Source organism: Coturnix japonica, chromosome Z (genome assembly GCF_054131305.1).
Source record: "Coturnix japonica strain WE chromosome Z, WE-NBRP24, whole genome shotgun sequence".
Lineage (NCBI taxonomy): Eukaryota > Metazoa > Chordata > Aves > Galliformes > Phasianidae > Coturnix > Coturnix japonica.
The window spans coordinates 30,218,231-30,228,505 of record NC_140702.1 but is presented as its reverse complement, the minus strand read 5'-3'; the positions used below and the strand labels follow the sequence as shown (position 1 = coordinate 30,228,505).

Genomic DNA, 10,275 nt, shown 5'->3' with positions numbered 1-10,275 from the left:
ATGTCGAAGCAATCAGAGGAAAAAGTCCCTGTGCTGTTCCCTTCGGCTAGTGAAATCTTGACAAATAAATAAACTGCCTCAGTTCTTCCCAACCAGAAGCGTGTTCCACATTCCAGCACTGACTCTTTCCGTCTCCGGAGTATTGCAGAAAGGTTCTTCAGAGCAAAGTAGACCAAGAAGAAATGTATATAGATCTCTACTGAAAAATAAATCTATGTTTCCATAGTAGTTCTGTGATTTATTCAAATAACATACAACAGAATTGCCATTTTATAGCAAATTCACCCCAAATCTGAGCCCTTTTCTGTATAGCACTTGTTACTATACTATGTAAAGAGCAAACACTACTGGAATGTACACAGTGAAAGAAAAGGAGTAAAGCTCTTCTTGCCAAGGAACTGCTATCACTACTAACGCGTTATCTATAAAAATAAGGTCTAGGCAACATCCAAAAGTGTTCAAGTTTCAATAAATAACCATCAATGCCCCAGATTCGCACTGGCACAAGAAATACAGAGCTAAGAGCTGAGAAACGTCCTTTCCTACGGCTGAGCCGGCAATGTGTCTTGTCCTGCTTCGGACTTAACACTGCTCTCCTTCAGGTTCAGTCTCAGTGTGCGAGCACCCACCTGGATGACTGAGCTCTCAAAGGCAAATTAAAGCTCTAGAGAAAGACAGTAGTTAAAAAACAAAAAAAAATTCTTTATCAATGCCAAGAAAATATACAGAGCCATATTATGCTTTAAATATATCTATGTACACACACATCTCTTCCAAAGGGCACAATTCTGGCCTTTTTTTTTTTTTCCTGTTTTCCTTTTTCTCCAAACTCTGAGAAGCTTATCGATTGCTATACACTCCAGTACGGCGCGTTAGGAAACATATATATATATATATATATTATTTTTTTATCCCCACGTGAAAGTAAAGTTCAGTCTTTCTGTAAACAGGAGTTACCTTAACCTCCGACACCTCCACATGCCTGGCGCACTCGGCCCGGCGCACAGCCCCGGCTCGCACAGCGGCACAGCGCGGAAATCAACGGGCGCGGCCCAGCACAGCACAGCACAGCGCAGCACGGCGGCCCCGCTCCGTGTCTCCCGCTCCCTCGGCCACTCCTCAGCAGGCGCCGGCCTCGGGCGCGGTGGCGGCGGCCTCCGGGGGCGGCTCGCGGGGCGGCGGCCCGGAGGGAGCGGCGGCGTTGATGTGGCAGCCGGAGGAGAGGTGGCTGCGGACGCGGCCCTGCAGCTGAGTGACCTGTGCGCGCAGCAGGTTGGCGGTGGCGGCCAGCTCGGCGTTCTGCCCCTTCAGCGCCTTCACCTTCTCCTCCAGCCGGGCGATGCGCTCCAGCTTCCTCCGGCGGCACTTGGAGGCCGCGATGCGGTTCCGAAGCCGCTTGCGCTCCGCCTTCAGGCGCTCCTGGCTCTCCGCGTCCAGCGGCGACAGCGACGGCGGCGTCGGGGCGCTGCCTCCTCCCTCCCCGCTGGCGGCGGGCGGCACGTCGGGCACAGTCTGCGGCTCCTCCAGGGCCCGCGGTGCCGGCAGCCGCCCCGCGCCCAGCCCCGCCGGCCCGAACGGCAGCCCCGGCGGCGGCGGAGGAGGAGGGGGCGGCGGCGGCGCGGAGGCGGCGGGATAGGCGCTGCCCGAGGGGCTGAGCGGCCCCGCGGGGGTGAAGCCGCTCAGGTTGGTGTAGACGGCGGGCGGCTCGGCGGCGGCCCCGGGGCGGGCCGGGCAGCAGGGCCCCGGCGGGGAGAGCGGCGGCGCGGTCAGCAGCTGGTTCTGCTTGTGCAGGTCGGCCAGGGCCTTAACGAAGCCGTCGGCGAAGCCCTCCTGCTCCTGCGTCACCGGCTGTCGGTACAGGAACGTTCCCGCCGCCGCCGGCCCGCCGGCTCCCCCGGCCGCCGCCGGTCCCGGGCTGCCGGGCCCCAGCCCCGCGCCGCCCTGGATGAGCAGCTGCTCCAGGTCGGCGGCCGGCGGCAGCTTCAGCAACGGCAGCTCCGCCGCCGAGCCCAGCGCGGCCTCCGGTCCGCCGCGGTTCGCCGCCGCCCCGGCGCCGGCCCCCGCCGAGCCCTGCGCCGAGCCCGGGGGCGGCGGGGGAGCGGCGGAGGGCGGCAGCAGGCGCAGGGCGGCCGCGCTGCCGCGGGCGCTGCCGGGCGGGCGCAGGGCGAAGGGCCCGGGCAGCGGCGAGGGGGCGGCGGGCGGCAGGTCGCGCTTCTTCCCGGCTCCCAGCAGTAGCTTCGGGCCCGCCGCCGCCTCGGCGCCGGGTCCTGCGGTGGCGGTGGCGGCGAAACCCGGCAGCGGCACGAAGTCGGGCAGCAGCTCCAGCCCTTCCTCGGGGTAGAACGGCGCCTCCATCTTCACGGCGGCTCTCCCGCTCCGCCCGCCGCTCATGCTGCCGGCCGGCCGGGGCGCGGCGCGGCGCGGCGCTCCCCGGTGCCCGCCCTGCGGCGGCGGCGGCTGTGTGTCGCGGCGCGGCTGCGTTCGGCGGGGGCCCGCAACCCTCGGCTCTCAGCGGGGACTGAGCCGCCTCCCGGCGCCACCGGCCCCACGCCCCGCCCCGGTCCCGCCGTCTGCCCGCCCCAACGCCGCCGCCTCCCCCGAGCTCCCCGCCGCCGGCCCCCGGCTCAGAGGGGCTGCGCGGGGCTCCGCGAGGGGCCGCGCTCCGAATTCGGCGCTCGCTTATAGACCGGCTTATTGCCCTTCTCTCCATCCTGTGTCTCTGAGGGGTTCCGGACCCCATCCTGGAGCTGCTTCGCGCGGCTCCTGCCCTTTGCTCCCGCTGTGGGTGCGCCATAGGGCGCTGCCCGCACCCCTGCTCCCGACACCAGCGCCCGCTGCCCGCCCCGCACGGGACAGCGAGATCGGGACATGGGGCGCTCCGGGGGAACGGCCCGCTGCTGTTAGTCGCTGGTGTAATACAGGGAATGGTACGGCGGAGCGCACTCCGCGTTAACTTTTTGTACTCCATCGCGTCGGTGTATTGTTAGCTCACCCTAACACCTCAGCAGGGCCCAGCAGCCCACACACACCCGCACCCCATCCCGCCCTGGGGGCGCTCTGCCGCCGCGCCGCAGCTGCCCCTGAGGTAGTTCCGGAGCGAGGGGCGGGAGCAAGGCAGAGCGCCGCTCCGATTGGACGATCTGCTTCCCGAGGCCCCGCCCCCCATGAGAGGACCCACCAATGGGCAAGGGCGGCGCGCCGTAGCACCGCGAGAGTTGCTCTGAAGCTGGTGCCGCCATCTTGGAGTTGGGAGAGGCCGCGTCCCGTTGCCGTCCCTCTCGGAGGGTCACCGGCGGGGGGGGACGGGGCACGATGGCGGCCCCACGGTGAGCGGACGGCACCTGGGAGCCCCTCCTCGCGCCGCTGGGCGGCGGCGGCCGCGGGGCCGGCGGGATGGTGCAGTCGTGTTCTGCCTACCGCTGCCGGAACCGATACGACAAAGAGAAGCCCATCTCCTTCCACAAGTGAGCGCGGGCGGCGGGACGGGGTGGGGCGGGACGGGGCGGGGCGGGGCGGGCAGGGCGCCAGGGCGGGGACAGGGCCGCGGGTGTGCGACCTCCCGACGCAAGGGGGCGCTGGGCGGCGGGAGAGGGGCTGGGATGGTGGGCCCGGCGTGAATAAAGAGTTTGAGAAACGCTGAAAATAGCTGTTGTTGTCAGGTTTCCTCTGACCAGGCCTGACCTGTGCAAGAAATGGGAGGCGGCGGTGAAAAGGAAAAACTTCAAACCCACCAAGTACAGCAGCATCTGCTCCGAGCACTTCACGCCCGACTGCTTCAAGCGGGAGTGCAACAACAAGCTGCTGAAAGAAAATGCTGTGCCCACTATATTCTGTTACACTGAGCCCAGTGAAAAGGTAAGCGCACACTGCTCACAGCCCCAGGTGCCGAAATGCACTGTGCAGCTTCTCCTGTCATTAAGGCCATTTGTCATCACTGCAGTTGTGTTACTGGTGCTGTCCTGTTGTAACAACTGCAGGCTGACATTTGTATCTGGGTGTTAACTGCACTGGGTAGGGCTTTGATTGTTCACAATCAGACCATCCCAAAAATATGACAGATAATACAAGGCCCTGGGACTTTTCAGGACTGATGGCCCATTCTTTCTCCTGTAAATCAGAAGACAGTGCTTGCTGTGTTCTTTATTGCAGATAGAGTTGCAGAGGCTAGTATTAAATCATCAGCATAATGTTATAGCTTCACATCAGGTGTCTTGTTCTAGTTAGCCAGGTCCAGAGCTATTAAGTCATGGCTACAGGTAGGACTATCCAGATGCCCCTGTGAAAGAACCCAAAAAGTCCAGCCTCCTACAAAATAGCATTAACTGCAAAATTGTGTTATAATTCAGAGCACCATCTGCTAGCCACTTTTCTTGATCTTCCAGAGTATGTGTTGGCCACCACTGACAATATATAAAACTAGTGCCTGTCTGTTGAATATTGAACATATTTAGGCAGTTTACTTGTGTTCCAGAGCTAACATAAACCCTTTCTCATGCTCAGGGCATCATCTGTATTTTTCCACACAGTATACAATGTTCGATTTAATGCAGAAATAAAGAAGGAACATCTAGAAAATGAAAAGTGGAAATAATAGGCAAGAGACCATACATAGCACAAGGTATAAAGTGAAATGTGGACCATTTTCAGGTCTGCTTTTTGTGCTAAGATCTGTTTGATGACGGTTCCCCACAATCTTAGCAACATATTTCCTGTGTCACTTAAAATTGTTTGCAAAACTTATTGCAGTGTGAAAGCTGAAGGTATTTAATATTGACATCAATGCAGTAGTTCTGAGCCACATTCTCTCATTCATTGCAGTACCTGGCTTTATGAGTGCACAGAACAGTGGCTCCTTATGGAAAAGGAGTTGGTGGTGCTACTATTTATGTCACAGCAGCTTTCAGTGTATCTTCAAGACATTGAATAGTAGTGAATAAGGACAGCATTTTTTTAAAATTCATACTGATTTTGAGATACAGCATTTTTTGCATCATAATTCTTGAAATACTTTTTTAGCTATGTCTGACAACCATTTACTGGATGTAAGAAGGAATAAGAACTCACTTGTGACGTGTGAGCAGTATGAACGATGAGCTTTCTGTGACACACAGTGACAGCAGTAACACAGCATGTGCTGCGTAGCTCTTGAATACATGCCTCTGTCTGAATGCAGCTGTCTGGCAACAATGCCATTTTTGCTCGTGCTTCTAACATGGGCAGAATTCTCTCTGCACATTATGTCTTTGGTTTGTCATCTTAGCTGAAAAGTTTGAAAGCTGTAGGTCAGACATTTTAGAATATTGGTATGTGATTTAGATGGACACACCTGGAGCATCCACTTCTTATAACTGAGAACTGACACAGGCAGTGGGCTGGTTTTGTACTTTAAAGTGATCAGTAATACCTGAGCAATGTGAAACTTCCCCTCAGTACCAGAAGTGGAACTGTGTTCTCAGTTCCTGTGCCTAATGTAGTTTGTACAAGGATGACATCTGTACTTCCCAATCTGACTGTTGACTTGTTCTTTATGTTAAGGCAAGAAGCTTAATAATGTGATCTTCCAGTCTCAAGAGGGGACAGTTGGTGGCTGTTAAAATTGAAGATGCGATCATCTTCATGCTTTTATTTGTAGTAATAATGTTGGGGACAGGGAATTAAAAAATTGGTTTCAGTGTCTCTTTCACTGAGACATTCTTAGGCTTTTGGGTTTTTTTTGGTTTTTTTTTTGTTTTTTTTTTTTTAAACGGGTAGTATACATTATGTGTGCATTTCTGAATAAAGTATGTTCCTCTGGGGCAGAATAATCAGAATTCTCTTTGACCTCCTCCCAAGTGATGACAGGTATGCATTGTTCTGAACCGTGCAAGTGTCTGAACCTATCTAGAGCAGTATGGTGAAGCCTGCAGTATGATGTGGGAATGAGCTCGCTTAGTGTTCTGCTCTATCCCATCTGCCAGCCACCCAGTCCTATTTTCTTACTCCTTCCATATGACAGCTCTCACTGCATGGCTTTGACTTTAATGCAGGACAGAACTTTATTGCAGCGATGGTGGAAGTGTGAATAGCTTTCTGTCATCTTAGCAACATCCTGTATTTAGGGAAGGATTCATAACAGAGCTGGGAGAGCTGTTTATTTTGGCTCATCACATCACCAAACCCTTCTGCTGCGATCCCAAAACAATGTGATGGTCAGTCCTAGTTGTGAAGAGCCAGATCTTCCTGTGTCTACTTTCTCTGCTCTGCCAGCTTGTCCATCTCCCTTAGTGAAATGGTTCTTATTTTGTCATAGCAGGGGATTCTCCAGTTCTGCTGTGCTCCTGGTTAGGTTAGCTGATGAGTTCAAAGTGTATGTGGTGAGATGCAGTAGAAAGAAAGAGGGACAAGAGGGAATGGGATGGACTTGATGAGCTACCGGGTCTGCTGAGCTCTTTTCACAGGACTGCATCCAGGATCCTCATCTAATCCTGGATATCTATTTCACGTGTCCTCAAAAGTGAGAATGACTTCTGGGCTCTTCAGTTTCAGATTTGTTCTAGACATCAAGGATTTGAGTTTCAAAAGAGTGGAAACAAAGTTGATTAAAATACTTTTGGTTTAGAAAACAGGCTAAATGAGCCAGTTTTGAAAACTGAGGCTTTGAAACATGTGGTGGGTATTTTTTAATTGTTTTTTTTTAAGTCCTAGTTGTTTATACCGTAGTTGCCCGTGCTAATGGAGTTGTGTTGCAAAAATGCTATGCTTACAAATGTACTTTTTTTGGTTTGTTTCAGCCTGAAGAATTTTCAGAGCAGCCAGAAGATCCGCTTCCACCACCTCCACCACCGCCACCTCCACCACCTCCACCGCCACCGCCGCCACCTGCAGCTCCCACGCTACCACCGTCTCCATCAGCTCCTTCTTTTCATTTATCTCAGATAGATGCTAGATTCGTAGATCCAAGTATCGGATTATTGATGCCTCCTCTCCAGACCCCTAGCAATCTTGCTGTTTTTTGTGATCACAATTATACCGTAGAGGATACAGTTCATCAGCGAAAAAGAATTCAGCAGCTAGAGGAACAAGTTGAAAAACTGCGGAAGAAGCTCAAGACAGCGCAGCAGCGATGCCGACGTCAGGAAAGACAGATTGAAAAACTGAGAGAGATTGTTCAGTTTCAGAAAGAAAAAGACATGCTGGCAGGAAAAGGCTATGTGATTCTGCCCAATGACTATTTCGAAGTTGTAGAAGTACCTGCATAAAAGTCATGAGCATCCATTTCCACTTTGCTAGGCTAAGAAGTTTAGCTTAAAAACTAAATGCTCTGTAATTCTGTTTGTGAGACTCTTCCAGAATCCTAAACCAGCAAATAAGCTGTCATACATAGGAGATCACATTTTTTTTTCCTCTTTGTTTTCATTTAAGTTTGCTATGTTTTTTAATGTACTGAAATGTAAACATCTCAGAAATAGGATGCGCATTTATTTTTTGAAGTAGGAACTGCTTTACAGAAGGAAAGGATGCATTGTTAAATACACTTAAAATCTGTACTTTTTTTTTTCCTCTCTCTTTTTTAACAATGTCTGTCTTATGCTTACACAGGATAGGAATCTATCTGAGAGTGAAGCTGAGGTTGTTCTACACTTACTGCAAAACTTTCTCAAGGCATTTCATGTTTGCTTAGGTGATTCCTGATAAATATGACTCTTTTAGGCCAGCTGAGTACCTGCAAGTGCTACCTTGTATAGAGAAAGTTAAGATACATTTATATGTGAATATATATATATATATATATATACTTATATATATATGTATATTTTAGACTGGGAAAACCTCTGACCACCAATTGTTACGTCTTCAAAGCACTGCAGAAAGTCTAAAGCCTGGATCCTTTTGGCATCTAAATGAGCCTTTTCTTTTGGAGAATCATGTGGAGACTGAGAAGGGGAGAATTCATTAGTATATCTGACTAGAGCTATAGAAATTTTTTGCTTTAAGGATACTTACAGACCCTGCTGAAATACAGTGCTGCTCTGAACATGCATGTTGTTAGATTACTGGCAGGATCAGGAAGGTGGTGTACTGTTCAATGTGACTGCTTTCTAAACTGTCCAAATAATTTGCAGGCGCTGGTATGCTGGAATATGCCACTCTCATAAGCACTATAATGGGTAGAATGCTGTCCTTGTCTTTTATTAATGCACATTTCAGCCAGCATGGGTTTGTGAAAGGCAGGTTCTGCTTGACCAAACCTAATCTCTATGACCAGATCACCTCTTTTGGTGGACAAGGGGAAGGCTGTTCATGTAGTGTGTCTAGATTTTAGCAAAGCCTCTGATACCGTTTCCCACAGTGTTCTCTTGGGGAAGCTGACAGCCCATGGCTTGGACGGGTACACTCCTGGCTGGATAAAGAACTGGCTGGGTGACCGAGCTTTGAGAATGGTGGTGAATCCAACTGGTGACTGGTCAGGAGTGGTGTTCCCCAAGGGTTGGTACTGGGGCCTGTCCTGTTCAGTATCTTAATTGATAGGCTGGATGAGGGGGTTGAGAGCACCTTCGTAAATTTGCAGATGAACCCCAGCTGGGAGGAAGTGTCTGACTGCCTGGGGATAGGAAAGACCTATAGGAAGGAGTGAACTGAGTAGGCAGGATAGCAGAGCTGAGGCCAATGGGATGAAGTTCAGCAAGTCCAAGTGCTGGGTCCTGCACTTTGGTCACAGCAGCCCCAGGCAGTGCTACGGGCTTGGGGCAGAGTGTCTGGAAGACTGTGGAGAAAAAGGACCAGGGGGTGCAGGTCGACACTTAGCAGAATGTGAGCCAGTGGTGTGCTCAGGTGGCCAAGAAGGCCAATGGCTTCATGTCTTTTATCAGAAACAGTGCAGCTAGCAGGGGCAGGGAGGCAATTGTTTCCCTGTATTCAGTTTTAGACCTCTTAGTACAAGAAAAACATTGCCCTGGAGCATGTTCGGAGGAGGACAGTGAAGCTGTGAGAGGTCTGGAGCACAGCTTTTATGGGGAATGACTGAGAGAGCTGGGGTTGTTCACTCTGTAGAAGAGGAGGCTCACCTCATTGCTCTCTACAACTACCTGAAAGGAGGCTGTGGCAAGGTGGGGTTTGGCCTCTTCTCCCAGGCAATAGGAGATAAGTGGGAATAGGTTTAGCAGGAATAGGATGAGTGGAAATGCCTTGAGTTCTGCCAGGAGAGATTCAGATTGGATAAAAAAAGGCTTTTTTTCAGAATCAGAGGTGCTGCAGTGGCACAGGCTGCCCAGGGAGGTGGTGCAGTCCCTGGTGTCCCTGGGGATGTTCAAGAACCGTGTGGATGTGGCACTGAAGGACAGTATAGTGGGCAACAGTGATGGTAAGTGGATGGTTGCACTAGGTGATCTTGGACATCTTTTCCAATTTTGGTGATTCTATGATTCTGTTATCTTAAAATGTGCGTAGCTTCAGGAATGAAGAATTATTTTTTTTTCCCTCTGGAGCGCTGGGTATTTGCTACTTTCATTACAGCATACTACAGTTTTCTTTCCACCCACCCATCCCTTTTTTTAATTCCCCCAAAGTCCACCACTGGGCAGCAGTGGAATTGGACTTTGGGAGTTGCTTGGTGCTAGACTGGTTTTTAATATCTCAAATACTGCTGTCTCTCCTTCAGCCTTATTATAAGAGTCTTTCTAAAAATTAATCCAGCATGAGGAAGTAGTGCTACAGTTTGCACTTACTGTCAAATAATTTACTGAGTCAATGCACTCATTCAAAATCAGAGACATCATACTGACTCTTGTAGCTTTCACAGCTGAAATTCACAGATAGAAACAAAGATGAGGAGAATAAGTTTTCTCTATCTGTGTGAGACTCTTGCGTGGTGTGAAATCTAGCTCCGATGTTAACTAAGCCCTTTCCATGATGGCTTTAAAAACTTCCCTTAATATCCATTAGCATGACAATTTGAAATGATTAGAGCCAGTCTCAATACTTCTGACCTCACTCATGGCGTCTGTCTACTTTCCCTGCTATTTCACATACTAAAAATGAACAAATTGCTAATGCATCCTTTTGTGTACATTTATTAATTTAAAATAAAAAGAGAATGGCGTGTTAGATTTTTAACTGCTTTCTCTCCTCTTTTCCCAGGACTTTGCCAAAACCAGATTTATATTTTTTAAAAAATCTTTTTATATAAAGAGTAGTTTCCTTGTTTAGATGCCGATTATTTTTTCCCCCTTAATGTTCATGAAACTTGCTGTTGTTACTCCTGATGCTTAAAATAAACTCGAAAAAGCTCAAATTCAG

General features: G+C 50.6%; 2 protein-coding genes across 2 annotated transcripts; one reads left to right on the top strand and one right to left on the bottom strand.

The window, feature by feature from the left end:
- Positions 1–217: 217 nt before the first annotated feature.
- On the bottom strand, positions 218–2,540 carry LOC107306405 (transcription factor Jun-like). Its single transcript, XM_085528274.1, has one exon. It carries the CDS (start codon positions 2,389–2,391, stop codon positions 1,120–1,122), a length of 1,272 nt encoding a protein of 423 aa, XP_085384400.1. The 5' UTR covers positions 2,392–2,540; the 3' UTR covers positions 218–1,119.
- Positions 2,541–2,931: 391 nt separating this feature from the next.
- THAP1 (THAP domain containing 1) lies at positions 2,932–10,092 on the top strand. Its single transcript, XM_015849577.3, has 3 exons — positions 2,932–3,464; positions 3,660–3,855; positions 6,771–10,092. The coding sequence occupies exons 1-3, from the start codon at positions 3,394–3,396 to the stop codon at positions 7,236–7,238; spliced, it is 735 nt and encodes a 244-aa protein (XP_015705063.1). The 5' UTR covers positions 2,932–3,393; the 3' UTR covers positions 7,239–10,092.
- Positions 10,093–10,275: the final 183 nt, after the last annotated feature.